A 19,062-nucleotide genomic window follows, 5' to 3' on the forward strand; every position below is an offset into this window, starting at 1 on the left:
AAAACCGGCTAAGGAATTGCAAAAGTAAAAGGGAGCCATCTGATTACAATGCTAAGGGTTGTAAAGAGGAGGCAAAGCTGAGGTGTTTTGGAACTCTTCCTAAAATTGGACCTTTGAGGTATTTTGGAGAAACTCCTAAAATTAGACCTTGGGAATGGAGATCCTAAAGGTCTGGTTGAGCTATACTGGGATGCTGGTCTTTCTTTAAGGTAGATAGGTGACTACCTAAGGGGTTGGTGTAAATCTATTGAGGATCTAAACCGGGATTCATCCAGAGGTGTTCTACACTCATAATCTAGAGGAGTGCTAAGCCTAGATCTGTCAAAACTCAACCTAACCGTGCGGTCGGCTAATTGCTGGAAAAAATCTAGATCTGGATTCTAGGCTAGGTTTTGGATCTGTAGAATATGGTTCTCATTCTCTAAAGTCCAATTGGCTGGGAACTTCTGTCCATTTCAGGGTTCTTGGGACCTAAATCTTGGCACTAGGGTCAGTGGTTTGGATGAGGGTCATCTCACCCTTCTTACTCTTGTCAAGTGCTCCGATATTCATGTTTGTTCTCATGCACTTGTAGTAGAATCTGTATGTCAAGGCGATCTGACTAGTTCCCTACGTCATGAGGGTTCCATGGGTCTTGATATTGAGTGTGAGGGCTTTGATGACGTTGTCATCGTGGATGTGGACAGCAAAATCAGGGAAACAATCAAAATGGACTAGTCCATTGCTAAGGCTTGTTTCTATGGTTCCTAAGAGGCTGTCATGAAACCTGATATGTTGAGCATCTCTGAGGGTCATAAGGATTGAGTTGTTCAAACCTTTTTTGATGAGCAGTTTAACTCCGACTTGAACTAAACCTATGTGTAGGAAGTTATGACCTTGCTTCCTATGTGCTTGAATGGCTGATGGGGATAACAAGTAGCACATCTCGTACTCCTTGTTTATACCATAAACTTGCTCTATAGTCTTAACATGGTAATCTGTCTTGAAAGCCTTTTTCCAAGACCATAAGGACTTATAGATCTGGTTGGTGGAAACTTTAGGGATATTCTAATCTCCTATGTCTAGATCTACATCTGATAACTTATAAGACTCTGAATTAATTATTCTTACATTTGCTGGTATCTCAAGGAGGGACGATGGTTGGGAACATCTACTACTGGTAGAAGAGTAACTTCTAAACAACCTATTCATCTTTCTAGATTAAAAGCTTAAATCAACAATTACAACCTATTCACCTTTATCCTCAAACTTTTGGATCTAACCTTAGATCTAGAACAGGGTATACAATCAAGACAAAAGCCTTATCTGTGCAAACGCAATCCGAGCACTTACTTACACAATGGGGACCACCCTTTACGCCTTCCACATGGCTTACACGGGCTGACCAAACCAAACTAGGAAGATATTGGACTTATAGGGCTAACAACACAGATTCAGACTCAGAATGTCTCAAAAGTACATCTGCAACAAACTTTTGGGCTAAACACAGAAACAAGAAGAAGCAGATAACTGGGATGCAAAGGTTAATCTGAACAAATAATCACAGAATAATAAATAAAAAAGTTAAGAAGGAGGCTCAGCCTTCCAATGGTACAATTAGAAGAAGATGACGAAATAGTAACAGATGAAGAAATAAATGAAGGGGAATGGAAGAGTTATCATGAAATAGATGTAAAATAATATATGGGGTGTGGGAGATATATCCATTAAAATAATTCAAAATAATATAGTGCTTAAAATAACTTGGATAACCTATAGATAAAAATAGTCGTGGCTTGAACTCGCGACTCAGTCAAGTCGCAAGGCCAAGTCGCTAGCCAGCTCTGTTTAGAAAATCCTGACTCTTTGCATTCAACACTCACTCCAGTCTAAATACCCCTGATACCCACGAAATGTAGAGAGCTTCCAGAGAGAATTTTGAGAAAGAAACCCTAGAGAAAGCTAAGATTGCCTCATCCACAATCTTCACATAGAGACTCTTCAAATTCCTTTACTCTTTTCCTCTCCATTGTTACATCCTTGAAAAGTATATTACCAAAACCTTTTCTCACCATACCCATATCTATGAGAAAGTTGTTTGGTACTTTGGGAAGTAATTAAGAAGGGACCAATTTCATATTGGTTGATGCTATGGGCTATAGTAGAATCCGGTAAGCTAAAGAAGAAATAGATTTGGCGCAACTTCGTTGGAGTAGGAGCTTGGAGGGCTTAGGTACACTAGGTAGATTAGGCTTGGAGCGTCTTCTGCTGTCCATGTATCCCAACTACATTCTTTAGTGGATTATTGATCGCTTAGAGGGCGGCAGAGAGGTTTTACGCCGAGGACTTCGGTTTCCTCTTCGATAACACATCATTGTGTTGTCCTTGTGTTTGCATCTCCCTTCTCTTAATCTTTGCCATTTAATTTCTGCCGTGGATATGATTTTATTTGGTCTAGATTGTTTACTAATTCTGTTATAAGCTTATGTTCATTCTCCGCACATACTTTGTTTGATATTAAGCTTGAATTGGTAATTTGTTAATTAGGGCTTTAAATGTTCATAGTGTTTTACACTCTATTTTGAACTTTCAATTGGTATTAGAGCGGGTGCAGTCTTTGTGGTTTAAACACCTTAATGCGATCCTTGACCCCGCATTGAGATGGATCGGTCTCAATCTTTGAATGCTCCACCATATTTTAATGGTAGCAATTATGCCTTTTGGAAGGTACAAATGAGAGCATTCTTATGTTCAATAGATGAATCTGTTTGGGATGCTGTTGATGTCGGCTGGACTAGGCCGGAGGCAGCCAAATCCACATGGGATAAGGCAACCCTCGCAGCGTTTAATGCAAGCATTTAGGTTGATCATAGATTTCATCCAAATTATAAGCAGAATTAACAATATCATTAAGTTTAACATAAAATTCATCAAAACTTTCATCATCAGACATCCTAATGCTTTCAAATCTAATTGTTAACTATTGCAACTTATTGATTTTAATTGCCTTTGTACCTTTATGCAACGTTTGGAGAATATTCCAAGCAGTATGAGCAACCTCAACATTTGAGATTCTCTTGAATTTCTCCATAGAAACAGCATTAAAAATAGCATTCATGACTTTGCTATTAAAAGCAGCTGCTTCTTTCTGAGAAGTTTGCCACTCACTAACTGGAGTAGTGGGCTTCTCCCATCCGTACTCAATGGAATTCTAGACTCTCTCATCAATAGATTTTAGGAATGCTTTCATCCTTACTTTCCAGTAGGCATAGTTGTTTTCATCAAAGTGAGGTGGGATCACAAGAGAGTGACCGTGTTCCATGACAATAGGGACCAAGGATCAACTCTTAGATCAAAGAATCCAAACACAAGAGCTAACCTTTTCTGATGCCACCTGTACGCTTTTAGACCCCTTAAAAACAATTAGATTAACCTAATTATTTAGCCAAGTGATTAACTTATGTAAATTATGTAGATCTAAGTTAACACGTATAAATCAAATCATTGAAATAGTGTAGAAAATAAATAAGACAACGATATGATAACCTAGGAAAACTAAACCGATAAAAAACCTGGGGAGAATTTAACCTAGCTATCCTCAAGGTAAAACAAATCCACTATGAAAGAATTGAAGTTTACATAACAGCGACTTAGACCACTAACATCCTATTGCTACCTCGAGTAGGAAACTTCTTTCTTAAATTCACAATAGCGACTTAGACTACTAACATTCTATTGCTACCACGACCATATGACAGCTTCAAGTCCACTGACTACTTCTTTCTCAAATTCACAGCAAGTACAAGCACTCCCGCTTGTGTATCTTTAAGCTCTTAATGCAGCATCTGAATGATCATCAAGTTCTTGACATAATCTTGATTCTTGATAACCCTAAGTATATGTGAAAGCAAACACCTCTAGATCGCACAAGAGATTCACATATCAGCATAAACAACAACTGCAACAACCTTGAAAACGTGGCTAGGGTTTTCTCTTTTATACCTAGGGAAAAACATAAAACCCTACACGTCAAACGAGCTTGGGCTGAATTGGAAAAATCCTACAAAAAAATAATCTATACGAGCTTCGATCGATCGATTCAGACAGATTTACACAGTAAATCCTGCAGTACACTTGATTCCAACTTTACACATAAACATACTTAGAGCACGTCTAAAAACAAGACTAAACATTTTGATCATGGTTTGCCAACTAATAGGCCAAAAACATATTGACCCCTTGTGATGAATTAAGTTGATTAATTACCCAAGTTATTAATTAATCAGATTAACATGCAAAGCACGTGGTAGCACAAACAAATCACCAATAAACTAAAGTATGCAGTAGAAAATAAAAGACATGGTGATTTGTTTACGAATGGGGAAAACCTACACGGCAAAAAAACCCCACCGGGTGAATTTAAGGTCACTACTCCCGAAATTCGACTATTATCACAATAAGCGATTACAAGTAAAGGAATCCTAAGTACCTTACCAATCTACAATTAAATCCTTACCCCAATATCCAATTGGACTTGTTCTGTAGTGACAATTTCTCCTTTCAATGCACAGCTCCCAAGTACGTGACTAATCAATTGCGCGGATCTCAGTACACGACTTCAATCACCAACTAGAGAAGATTGTTGGCTGCAAAGTTCTTCAATTCATCCACCCGATGAAGATCAAGAAGATGCTTGGTTACAAAACCCTATGGTGCAAAGACACAACAACTTCTTCACAAGAAAGATGAACTAGGGCAAGAACTTTGTCTTAAGTCACAATTTGCTTGAACAAGGATTTCTTAATGCTTGTGCAACTTGTATATATTTTGATGGCCCTTAAACTAATCCTTTTATATGTCTAGGGTTAGGAGAAAAGAAGGTCCAAAGACACGTTCACGGATTGGAATCAAAACAGAACTCAAAATCTGCTTTTCTTAAACCTCGACAGATATAGGTATCGAGATACTGTCGAGTAGTTGTCGAGCCACGGGCTGGAACAGCTCTTTAAACCTCGACACATGCTAGCTGTCGAGCTTTAATGAACTTGCACTTTTCAGCTTGTTTCTTGGACAGACTTGATGACTTCAACACTTGATCTTGAAACACAGTTTCTTGATGCATAAAACTTATCCTAAATCTACCCAATTACTAGTAAAGTGTGTTTTGTCAAAGGATTAGCAAATTACATAAAAGAATGACATATGTTCTAAACAAGTGAAACACATATGTCTTAACACCAACATTATAAAATGAAATTCTAATACATTTGAACCTAAAGTCTTAGAACCCAACAAAAAAGATTTTCACGGTAGCTGGGTGGAAAGGCGCCTTGGATGCCAAGTCTTAGTCTTGGTCTTCTTCAACAATGCAAAGACTTTTGGAGAAAGCACAAGATAGAATCTGGGAAAGCGCCATTATTTCAGTATTGTATGTAACTTTTTTACTTGATAAATGAAGACTTTAGATATAGAGAGGATTTTTTTTTTTATACAAGATAGAATTTCTACTCTAGCCTAATCTAAGTGTATAAGTGTGTGAAGCTCCCTCCTAGAGACTTGAACCTCGGCCCTTACCCCCCACAAGCATTTATACTTGTAGAGTGACCACCGCACCAAGGGGGAGCGGTGGTTAGAGAGGAAAACTTAAATATATTATATCGGGGAAAAACAAAACTAGAAGTTATTAACTTGATATTGTTCGTACTTAGTATTCATGTCTATTGATGTTTGGTGATAGTTGGAAAGTGGCTTTAAAAGGAACGAACATTGCATTATTAATTTATTAGAACAATTGAGAGTATTTGCGTTCATTTAGGATTTAGCCAAAAAATTTCTACTATTCTACAATAAGGATCTATTAAAAAAAAAAATTAGCTAACTATTTTGAAAAATTTGAGAAATTTGAACATATTCACAACAAATCATATGTTGTAAGTTGTTATTGGTTTTAATTTGAATCTATCACTGAAATTACTTTTTTGCTCACGTTGTAACAACCAATAACAACCTACCACTTATAATTTGTTATGAAAGTGTTGTGAAAATATTGTGGACATAGTATTTCTTTTAAAAATTACCAAACATTTTACTTTATAAGTGATGCTATGGGTTCTTTCTAATCATAAAGCCATAACCGCTGCAATGGCTCCTTCAACACTAGTTCATTTTCGTTCTCTCACGCTTCTACTAATGCTTCTACCTCTCCTTCCCACTGTTTTCACCTACAGCAGTGATGAATGCAAAATGTTGACAGAATCACCTTTACTTGCACAGCGACAGTCTGGTTCATGGACGTCACCTTCAGGTGAATTTGCATTTGGATTCCATATTCTTCAAAATGGTGAGAACTTTAATCACTTCTTGCTTGCAGTTTGGTTTAAGAAAATAAAAGTTCAGACTATAGTTTGGTCTGCAAATGGAAATAAACCAGCACCAGAAGGTTCCGAACTAAAGCTAAATAGCTACAATGAGTTTGTTCCCAATGACCCTAAAGGCATAGAATTATGGAAGGTTCAAACGAATGGTTCTAATCCTAGTTGCATAGCTATGCTAGATAATGGAAACTTGGTGATTAGAGACAAGTATAATAATCCTGTATAGGAGAGCTTCAAAGAACCTACTGATACAATTTTGCCAGGGCAGATACTACACAAGCCTAGCAAGCTCATGTCTCACACATTTAAGACTAGTCATTTTAAAGGGCGCCTTCAGCTTTATTTGCAGAAGGATGGAAATCTAGTGCTTTATTCTCTGTCTATGCCATCTGAAGACATTGAGAAACCTTATTATGCCACCATGACACTGCGATGGGATTCACAGTTGATCTTTAATGAGGCTGGATACATCTACATCCAAGACGCAGTGAAGACCTACAATCTTACTAGGGAAGACCCAGGCTCAAGAGAAATTTTCTAACACATGGCTATGATTGATCATGATGGAGTCTTCAGACTATACAAACACCTAAGGGACAATAAAGGTGATGGGAGCTGTCCTTCATCATGGGCCATCATGCAAGGCATTCCTGATGATATCTGTGGTGCATTGGCCAGTGATCATGTTAATGCTGGTGATGGGTTCTGCGGACCCAATGGCATTTGTAATACCTTAGATAATTCAAGTGGGAGAGCATTTTGCTCATGTCCTGTTGAATTTTCTCCCTTGATCCAACTTGACAATTGGGTAGGGTGTAAACCAAATTTTCCATTGCCTAGCTGCCACAAGGGATGGGAAAAAAAGAAATAAAGAGCTTGTAGATTTTGTAAAGCTTAAAAATGTGGACTTTCCATTCACTTCATATAAACTAGTTGAAGGACCTCAGGTCAATGAGGCAAGCTGTAGACAGCTATGCCTCGATTATTGCTTGTGTGTTGTGGCCATTTATGAGGAAAAAGGTAATTTATGTTGGAAGAAAAATTATCCTCCGTCCAATGGAAGACAAAGCCAAAATATTACTAGAATAACTCTCATCAAGGTACCTAAAGATCATGGTTCAGATAAGAAAGACCAGTCTGTGGTAGTTATCTTGGCACTACTCCTTGGCAGCTCTGTATTTCTCAATATTCTTTTCTTCTTAATTAGTTATGTGGCTGTTTACTACTTATATTATAAAAAGATGAAATTGGCATGGAATATTGATAGAACACTTGCAACAAATGTGAGAAACAATATATATAAAGAACTCGAAGAAGCAACCAGGGGCTTCAAGCAAATATTGGGCAGAGGTGCTCTTGCAATAGTTTATAAAGGGGTCCTTGCATTAGATTCTAAAAGATTTGTTGCAATCAAGAAGTTAGATAAGGTGGTAGAAGAAGTAACAACCATTATGATTAGCGTTGGAAACCCAATTTCAGAAGGATCTGTTCCAAAAAAGCCCACTCCACCCTAGCATACGCTTTGCTCAAATCCAGCTTAAGAGCCATGTAACCTTGATTGCCTGTACAATTATTCTTCATATGATGGAAAGATTCAAAAGCAATTAAAATATTATCCGTGATAAGCCTATTCGCAACAAAGGCGCTCTGAGTTTCTGATACAATAGAATCCATTAAAGGTTTGAGGCGATTAGCAATAACTTTACTGACAATCTTATAAATCACATTACACAGGCTAACGGGCTTAAAATCAGACACCCTTTTTGGATTTTGCACTTTGGGAATTAAAGTGATAAAAGTATGGTTAATAGATTTTAGGATGGATCTAGAATTTAAGCAAGAAAGAACAGCCCGAGAGACATCCACACCTATATCAGTCCAATAAGTTTCATAAAATAAGGGCGGCATCCCTTCCGGTCCCGGGGCCTTTAACGGAGCCATACCACGTAACCCTCATGTATTATTGTGTTCTATACTTTATACTTCCGCTTCCGCATATTCAACATGGTGTATCAATACTAATATTTCACATTGCCCTTTCGGGAACAAACATGCCTCTAATCTAAATGGCTTGCAGATTCAATCATTGGAGAAGATTTGATGGAGTTGAATGTATGCATCTGTAGTGTGTATCAATTTCTATTTTTTTTTCTCTATCTTGGAGCTACATGTGCGTGATTACATAGCATTATTTAATTTATGAATTTGAAATACCTTTGTATTTCAACTCCATTCCTTTTTCCCTTGTGTGTGCATATGTTTTTTTATTAATTAATAATAATTCCACTTACGTTGAGTACTGAAAAATTTAGTCACTACAAGAAATTTGGGTTTAGGCGACGTTTCTAAAACGTCACTAAAACCCCCAAAAAGGCACTATAGACCCAAATGGTCCATAGCGACGTTTTTTTTTTTGCGACGTTCCAAAACGTCGCAATAGAGCAGTCACTATTGGTCTATTGCAACGTTTTGAAAAACGCCGCTATATGTTAATCTTCAGTGGCATTCAAAAGCTTTTAGTGACGTTTTCTAAATAATATAATATTTTCGTATATAAAATAGGAAAATACATTTAGTGACGTTTTTAAAATGCCGCAAATAATCGCACCTATAGCAACGTTTCAAAAACGTCGCGAAAGCAGTTATCCTCTTGTTTTTTAGTGACGTTTTTAAAACGTCACTATAGGATTGATTATTTACAGCATTTTAAAATGCGTCACTAATAAGGATTTCTCTTACTTTTTAGAGACATTTTTAAAACGTCGCAAAAACCTGCTCATTATTTTAAAAAAAAAATATTAAAAATGCTATATAAACATGCTTAAAATTCAACAATAACTAACACAAACTTGTAATAAATCAAATATACCTATTGATCATCAATATTCCACAATAACACAGTAACCATAGATTCAATATATTTGTTTAATACCAATACATGTATCATCTTGAATTGAACAAAACACTTGTCTACCTACACACACAAAAAAGTGTGGACAACCACCTAAACTATGACAATATTAAACAAAATATAATACTTCCAAAATAAATGTGGTTGTAACAAAACACTTTTCTACCTATACAAAAAAAACAATCACCCAGACTATGGCAATATTATAAACAAAATACAATAGTTCCAAAATAATTGTGGTTGTTTAACTATGTAATAGCCCATGGAGTCCTTAAAACATTGCATGTACCGCTATTCGCTAGCTTCTTGATGGGATGAAGCCTGTGACCTATAAGGAGTTAGAGATTGACAATCTAAACCGAAACCACCCTGAATACAAATTAAAGTATCTAATAAGTTCATAAAGAAATCATTTCAAGTAACAAAATAATAGTTGCTATACTTAAAAAATTTAAACACCAAATACATTCTTAAAACATTAAAATTTAATACTTGACTAGCTTCAGAAAAATGATTTTGCACTAGTTGCATTAATTGGGTTACTTGCTCCTTCAAGTTTTCATAATCATTCATTTTCTCCGTCAAAAAATTCACTTGATTCTTCAATTAAGTCACTTCAGCATCCCTTTCTTGGCTTCTTACTTGAGCAATTGCAGGAGTGCTCTTGGCAGGATGCATACTTGGAGTTGGGCCAAATCCCACACCCTGAACACGACCATTGCACTCATTACCAAACACTTGAGCATATACATCATCTGGTGCCCATGAAATACTACCAGTAAGGTCAGATGACTGCACACGATTTGAGGACTCACTCAATAGTTCGTTGATTTTTTCCTAATATTCAAAATTTGAACACAATAACGCATTAGAAATTAACAATGTTAATAGATTCAATATTACACTTAGCAAATCAGGATATTACTTACAATATTGCTTTCTGCTTCGGCGTTAACAGGAGTACCATCTTTATGAAGATGGAGTTTTACATATACATTTGCACGCTCTACAGGTTTCCCAAGTGTTGTTACCTAAATTATGGTCATTACATTTATTTAATTAGGAATAATGGTTTCATACAAACTTAAGAACAATCCAATAAGTCATTTACAAGATAATTATTGAGTTAATACCATTTCTTTTGCGTGCGAAGCAAAGCTTTTTGAACCACCGGTATGTACATTTTTTTGCTTGGAACGACTATTCTTATTTTTTAAAGCAAGATTCTACGTTCAAAAAAATTACATATTTAAACAAAGTATTATTTGAATATATTTTTCATGGTAGATATTTAATGTAGAATAAGGATATCCATATGAATGTTCTTGTTCTGATGATGATGTAATAAACATGCAAATAGGAATACACATAATCTTAAATATACTAAACAAATCATATCAAGTCTATCAATATCCTCATTCACACAAATGGACTAAGTCTTTAACCTCTTAAGAAACAACCAATAACCATCTAAGAGGATTACAAATAAACTTGTCCTATAATACACAACAGCTTCATAACCACTTAGTTTCATAAACATGCAAATAAGATTACACAAGATAATTTTAAAACTCTTCACAAGCAAAGCAAATAGAAATACACATGAAAAATAAATAACATATTAACTCTCATTATCAGTCGACTCATCATTTGACCCATCATTGAGCTCTTCACCATCTTCATTCTCATCATCAGTAAACTCATCATTGGACTCATACACGTCATCAATGAACTCTTCATCATCTATATTGTCATCTTCAACCAATTCACGCTCAACAAATAACGGTGTTTGATAAATGGTCCCTTCTACATCTCTACGGGTCCATGCAGGGTTATCATTTACATCATGTGCATTATCAATGGTTATATTATAAGGATCATTCTCACAAAAGTTATCTACATCATCATCAGACAAAGCACCAGTTCCAACATCAAAAACATCCCTAGCTTTTGTTTTAACAACGACCGTCCAATCTTTATGTCTTGGATCCTCCACATAAAAGACTTGTGAAGCTTGAGAAGCTAAGACATACGGCTCATCAATCAATCGATCACCTTTATGTATCAGTCTTGCAAAATTGACAAGAGGGAAACCAAACTTATCTGTCTTATATCCCCTTCCACTATCCACATCAACCCATTCACATTTGAATAATACATATCGTAACTTCTCAGAATAGTTCAACTCAATAATGTCAATTAAGACACCATAGTAAGTAACGTCACATTCAGTGGCGACACTAACTCCACTGTTTTGAGTTTTCCTATTTGCCTCAGAATCTTTGGTGCGAAACTTCAATCCATTTAGAACATAACGCTTGAACCATTTAACTTCATTATCTGGATATTGAGCAAGCCATATAACTTTTTCAGGAAGTTTCTCCCTCTCATCAACATCCATTGACAACACCTAATATAAACGATGTGTTCTATTAAAAGTATAATCTCAAGAAAGTTACAGCAAAAAATACTTTTATATGTCATACACTTACATGGTACTTAAACCAATGACAAAATCTCTCCATGTGTTGCTTTTCAATAACATCATTTGCTACATTTGGGTGAAGTTCCTTTAAATGATCTCTATGCACACTGTGTAGGAAAATGTGTGTTAGTATCATAAACTTGAGTTATGTTATGACATTAAGTAGTACCGAATGATGTCTTAATTACTTACGTGCGAAATGGGGTAATTTCATCACAATTGAATAGCACATAATGATGGGCTTGGGTCCATGATTTTGAATCTAGGGTGATGCTCAACACCACACCTGTAGATTCTTCAACATTCCTTATGGGCTGAGTGAAGACAGTTTCGAAATTTTTGAAATATCGTGAACAGAATATTAAGCACTCCTCTGCCAAGTACCCTTCTGCAATACAACCTTCTAGACAAGCCTTATTTCGAACATAGGACTTCAATCGTGACAAGTACCTATGTGAATAAAGAAGATCAACAATGGAACATTGAATTTGAATGAAAGCAAATGGATAGACTTACTATATATGTCTTACCGCTCTACGGGATACATCCAACGATAATGAACTGGGCCAGCAATCTTGGCTTCGTCAGTCAAATGAATGAGTAGATGTACCATAACTGTAAAGAAAGAGGGAGGGAATATCCTTTCCAATTCACACAACGTCACTGCAATTCTCTTCTGAAAACTCTCAAGATCTTCCAAACTCAATACTTTGGAACATATTTCCCTAAAGAAACAAGATAACTCAATCAAATGCTTGCTCACTTCATTCGGCAAAGATCCACGTATAGCTATTGGAAATAGTTGTTGCATTAAGATATGACTATCATGGCTCTTCATCCCAGAAATCTTGCGTTCTTTAAGTTTAGCACAACGGGATACATTTGAAGCATAGCCATCCGGCACACTTACACCCTTCAAAACTTGCAAAAAACTATCTTTTTCACTAGTGGTCATTTCAAAGTAGGCAGGTGGCTTATATGTCTTATCACTACCAAGCTCCTCAAGATAAAGTTCACTTCTTATACCCATTTCTTCTAAGTCAAGGCGTGCCTTTAAGTTATCATTCGTCTTTCCATCCATGTTCAACACTGTGCCAATTACATTGTCAACCACATTTTTTTCTATATGCATCACATCAAGATTGTGACGCAACATGTGGTTCTCCCAATAAGGCAAGCTAAAAAATATACTTCTCTTCTTCCATATACACAAGGCGTCCTCCCCTCTTTTTCTCTTATTCATCAAATTATCTTTTTTCTTCCCAAAAACAACATTAACCATAGGTTCTGTTTGCGCAATGATTTCACTTCTTGGCACTATATCAAGAGCTTTACTAAAATCTGTACGCCCATCAAACTCCTTATCATGATTGTGAAATTCATGATCCCTATCCAAGAATCGCCTATGTCCAATATAGCTGAATTCTCTTCCATGTTTTAACCAACGAGATTAAGGATCGTAGTTACAAGAAGGACATGCAAGAGCACCTTTGGTACTCCAACCTGAAAGATCAGCATATGCTGGAAAATCATTTATGGTCCACAACAATGCTGCATGCATTTGAAATGAGCTATTAGAAGACACATCAAACGTTTCTACTCCAACATTCCATAATTCCTTGAGCTCTTGTATTAAGGGCTGTAAGTACACATCTATATCGTTCCCAGGAGAGGTTGGACCAGGAATCAATAGTGATAACATGAAATAAGCCCTTTTCATAAACATCCAAGGAGGAAGATTGTATAGGACTAACATGACAGGCCAAGTACTATGAGCACCAAACATCTCCTTCAGACTATGCATTATGTCCGAAGCAAGTTCTACATCCTGCATTTGATGCTGTAGAACATTTGAGATAGATGCTAGGATGTAGCACTTGGCCATCTCATTAGATTTCTGCCAACGATCATATCGCTGTTTTTCCTCAAGAGGAGCATCTAATGAAGGAAATTTAGGACATGGTTGAGTAAGCACATATTTGTGCTCTTCAGCAGTAAGAACAATATCCAAATTTCTTTTCCAGTCAACATAGTTGGATCCAGTCAATTTGTTTTGGTTAAGAATAGAAACAAGTGGACTAAATGATGCCATGACAAAATCTGAAAATAATAAACATGAATATAATAAGTAAATTGGACATTATCAATTTAGCATAAAAGCATATAATATGGAACCTTAATAAAACCATAAAATAACATATGCAACGACAACCCAATCTTATATTCAATATCCCTCAGCATAGAGTGAACATAAAATACTATGATTGATTGAGAACTATTCTCATTATTAGTGATATCATGATAACTCTTATCAAACACTAATAATATGCCGTTTTATATTTAGCCTCTAAGTAATAATAGTAAGAACTCAGCATAGAGGATACTAAAATACTTAGTCTAGTGTATACCATTGTCTAGAATCATGTGTAACCACATCTCATCCCTTTAACAGGCTTATTTTGTAGTACCATGATAAAACACCCTCCGCATGGAATGCAAAGCTCGAAGCTAAGACAAGGTGTTTATCAAACCACTATAAACCAAAAAATTCAATCTTGTAGGACCATGAAATAAATACTCTCCGCATGGAATGCTAAGCTCGAGGCAAAGACAAAGTATATGTTTCACACTACTATGAACCAACAATGGAGGCCGTGAGATCCAACCCTTGAATCTCTCTCCCACTAGATATTTTAAAATTAAAGGTTTTTAAGGTCAAGAACCATAATAATGCTAGACACGTTGAAAAAATAATCCTAATCTAATTAGGAATAAATTTCATTAAACTAACATTAACGTATATAAATATATATATAACGTAATAAAAATCCTTACTATATATAAAAATCTATATTATATTATAAATAATATAATATACAAATTAATATATATAATATATAATTATTACTTTATATATATATATATATATATATATATACACACACACACATAACCTACGGATTGTAAGAATCCTTTATTCATGGATTCAACTTTTCCATGGCTATTATTTATGCAAGACAAAAGAGTACTTGAAAAACCAAGCCATGCAACATAAGAATAGACCAAATGGTAGTTATATCATGAAACAAAGTCTAGCCATGCATGAAAACACCATTTACGTATAACACATAAAGTTATATTATGTAACTTCCATTGACCAAGTCAAACGGTGCAAGGAATAAGTATAATCAAATGGTAGTTATCCTTCATTTGATAATAACTGTTACTTTTCCAAATGGATATCACAACCATAACTGTTACTTTTCCAACAATCACACTTGCAATCCGTACAAACTTGGTGAAATAACAATCAATATGTCAATGCATTAACACTCAACTGTATTCTTCCATTAATGGTTATTGAATCAATGATCAATCCGTGCACATGTAGAATAATATATCACATATATTTATCAATGCACATAAGATTTATGGAACAATATCTTTATGCAGAAATTTAAAACACAAAGATAACGGTTTTCTTAAATTCTAAAATTTAATCACACGCAATACAATCATGATATGAAAACCTGGCTCTGATACCAATTGAAGGAAAAATTCTGGTTTTGTATCTCATACAAAACACATAGCGGAAGCAACGAACTAGGATCTATTTCATTCATGATTGATAACGTGCACAATGTAAATTTCAGAATTTAAGAACAAGATAGCGTACCTTGGTGTGAAGAAATTCAAAACAAAGATTAGAAGCACTTGGGAACACTTTTAATCTTCACTCCAATTCCACTTTACGCCCAAGATGTGTGGTCTCTCAATCAGTTTTTCAAAGGGAGAATGAAAGTGTGTCTCACACTCCCTCACACACCGTTTCTTTTGCTTTTCTAATCTCTACTAATAATAAAAATTCTGTATGTTTCTCCTTTTATAACTAACGGATTATCTAATTGGGCTGGCCTATTGGGCCTTTCCAATTGGGCTTTAGTGTGTGGCTTGGAGTGGGACCAAAAGGGACCAATAAGACACTAGCTCCAATGGGCCTTGGGCTTTTCCGTCAACTCTTGACAAGTCCAAAGTTACCATTAATTATATTTAATACCACTATATAAATATAATTGCACTCTAGGCCTTATTAATAAATTATATCCCAAGACTTTATTATACACGTAACCCCTTCATAAAATATTCGTAGTAACACAAAGTCATAAATGTAGACTGCCACTTTGTAAATTACTACATCTTATCCTTGAGTACCCGGTTTAATTCTTTAAAGTTATTCATTATATATTTATAAAATCCAATTTCATAAATATATACTTTAGTAATTTCTTACTAAAGTGGTTAGGCCTAACTCTCTGAATAACTGAACCCATTAAACTTATTTCAAGGGAATATTTTATATCTCCATCAAGAGACTATGAATTCCATCTTGAGAATATATGTTCCATCAACACTAAATGTGGCTGCCTAACATACTGAGGTTTTGATCGTCACTTCAGATCTCACTCCTGATATATCAAAGCAACCTTTACTTCATGATCAGGTCCATTATTCTCTCAGGATTAAGAGTTCATGCAAATAGAAGTCGTGAGATTTATTATTCATTTGACAGTCGTTAGAAGAATAATAAATCTCACAGCAGTCCTGTTCAATATGTTTTAACTCTTAAAACATATCAACATATCAACTAGAAGTTTCCACTTCCATGATCAAGACAAATCATCGTAGTTGACACGTTATAGTCTTCGCAGATGAAATGCCCAATTTCATCACCGACTACGAACTATAAATTCTGAGTTTACAAAGAACTTGTGATTTACATCTTCTGTGACTTTTCACATAAATCACATACAATGCATCTCATGGACTATATGATAATGTCCCATATTCATGTTACCATTGTTTTAGATAATAATAAAATAACTTTATCAATCACAATATTAAGTCATACATCATGTCATACATAATGTCATACATAATATCATACATATCATCATACAATAGGATTTAAGGGCACAAATCCTAACAGAATTATCTTCTTCCCCCTTTCTATTTTATATTACTAAATTAGAAATAGATTGTCATGGTATTGGGGTGGAAAGGTGATATGGATGCCAAGTCTTGGTCTAGGTCTTCTTAAGTCTTAACTAAAACAAAAAATTTCGAATTTTGATGAAAGCACAAAATTCGTTTTGGAGAAACCTCCATTTTATTAGTAATGGATGTAACTTTTTGCTTTTTGATGGTTTGTGCGTCTTATCTGCTGGAATATGTAACATTAGTTTTTTCCCTTAATTTTCAAATGAAACTCCCTATCAGGCATCATTTTATAGTACAATTTCCGTCTCCAAGTACTTCAACTAGCAAATTGATAACACTTAAGCAATCAAGCCCAAGTGTAGGCTTTAAGAAATTGAAGGATTGTATAAGTAGAAAGTGAGAATATAACTGAGTACATTGCTTAATGAACAGTTCTATACGGATGACTTATGGGGCAATGGTTTTGAATTATATGGAACCCACATCAGTTTTACTCGGAAAGACACTAAATTTCCTCATCTTCCTGTTTGGCCAATATGGCTTCATCTTGGAGGCCCAATGGCCTATCTTGTCTCATGTATTCTTAGCAGTTTTATCTCTTTGGTGAAAGCATATATGGTAGGCCTTTCAATCTTTTTTCATTCCTTAATGGAATTCTTTATTGATTTAAGAAAAGGAATTATCTTCTTCAAACCTTTTTTTTTCTTTTAATTTAAATATTAGTATTAAATAAATTCTAATGGTGGTGAGTGGAAAGACACCAGAATGTGAAGTTTTGACTGTCATAGACTAGGTGTTGTTAAATAATGCAAAGTTCATACATCTGCTAGTAATATGGATTACTGTTCATCATTCACTATGAAGCACTTTCCAAGAAAGCACTTACTACAAGTTGAGAAAGCACAAAAATGACGCGCCAAGTCTTTTGCCTTTTGTTGAATCACGTTCATTTAAATAATGCAAAGCTGATAATATTATTAGTATATTTGAGCTAGTCATCATTAAACATTTTCAAAGAAGGTGCTAGATAGAGATTAGGAAAGTGCCATTTATGCCAAAGATTTTGGCCGAGTCTTTTTGAGTTTATAGGTTTTGTTAAATAATGCAAAGCTCATAATACCATTAGTATGGGCTTGTCATCAATTTATAGCATTTTCCAAGAAAATAAAAATAGATACGCAATTTGAAAATAAGCACCATCGACCCTTGACTTTAGGTCCTCTTGAGTAGGATCTAATTGCAAAAACTTGAGAAAGAAGGCAATCACAAGAGTTAATTAATAAAAAAGTATATATTCATCAAAGAAAATGAATGATCTTCTTCTACCTTTTTGAAAGCTCGGATTTGTGAGAAAACACAAGTGCTTTTTTAAACCCCCAATAAAAATTACGGCTAGATTGCTTTTATTCTAATTTATCTAAGTGTGGAACAAGAGTAAATGAAGCACAATCACCGGATTTACTCTAGTGCATACACATGAACAATAAAAAATAAAAGTAAAGCACAAGAAAAAGGGAAGGAAGATGCAAACACAAGATAACACCAAGACGTATTATAGAAGAGGAAACCGAAGAACTCGGCGAAAAACCTCTCCGCAACCCTCCAAGTCGAATCAATCCACTAGTGAATAAGTTGGTATACACAAACAACAAAAGACTCTCCAAGCGCAATTTACCCAATGTACTTGAGCCCTCCAAGCTCCTGCTACCAACGGACTTCCCAGAGTCTTGTCTTCACTAGCTTTCCGGATCCCACAATATGCTTGATTACATCCGCCAAGCTTAACCGGCTTCTTTTGGCAAATCCCCAAATCTTCCCAAACTCCAAAACACTCTCTACACTTTGAAAATGTGTGGGTTGTGTTTGGGTACAAATCTCCTCTCAAGGTATGACAATGGGAGAGGGAAGGAGAAGGGGCTAGAATGATTTCTTACTAAGAATGAGTAGCTCTCTCTCTAAAAGATGGGTGTGTGTTGTAGAAAACCTATCTAGGGATTTTCTCTCTAAATGGCCTTTCATACTTTTGTGGATAATGAGAGTATATATACTAGGGGTGGCAAAATTTGACACGACCCGCGAACCCGACACGACACGACACGAAATTAGCAGGTTATGGGTTGAGGCTTAACGGGTTCGTGTCATATTCGGGTCGACACGACTAACCCGTTTAATAAATGGGTTGGGTTAGTGTTGAACACATAGAACCCGTTTGACCCGTCTGACCCGTTTAATTAAATGATATTTTACCAATATACCCTTCAAACTCTAGGTATATAAACTTATTAGTTGTTGTGATTTATTTTCTTTGATATATT

The 19,062-nt window shown here is 35.5% G+C and overlaps 1 protein-coding gene across 1 annotated transcript; it reads left to right on the forward strand.

Moving 5' to 3' along the window:
* Positions 1-6,120: 6,120 nt before the first annotated feature.
* Positions 6,121-6,894, forward strand: LOC142617061 (G-type lectin S-receptor-like serine/threonine-protein kinase LECRK2). Its single transcript, XM_075789755.1, has 2 exons — positions 6,121-6,489; positions 6,580-6,894. Exons 1-2 carry the CDS (start codon positions 6,121-6,123, stop codon positions 6,892-6,894), a joined length of 684 nt encoding a protein of 227 aa, XP_075645870.1.
* The last annotated feature ends 12,168 nt before the right edge of the window (positions 6,895-19,062 follow it).

This window comes from Castanea sativa, chromosome 11 (assembly GCF_040712315.1).
Source record: "Castanea sativa cultivar Marrone di Chiusa Pesio chromosome 11, ASM4071231v1".
NCBI lineage: Eukaryota > Viridiplantae > Streptophyta > Magnoliopsida > Fagales > Fagaceae > Castanea > Castanea sativa.

Coding starts and splice junctions, on each gene's coding strand:
- LOC142617061 (XM_075789755.1), top strand. CDS start 6,121: ATGGCTCCTTCAACACTAGTTCATTTTCGTTCTCTCACGCTTCTACTA. Junction 6,490..6,579: donor AAGGCATAGAATTATGGAAG/GTTCAAACGAAT, acceptor AATCCTGTATAG/GAGAGCTTCAAAGAACCTAC.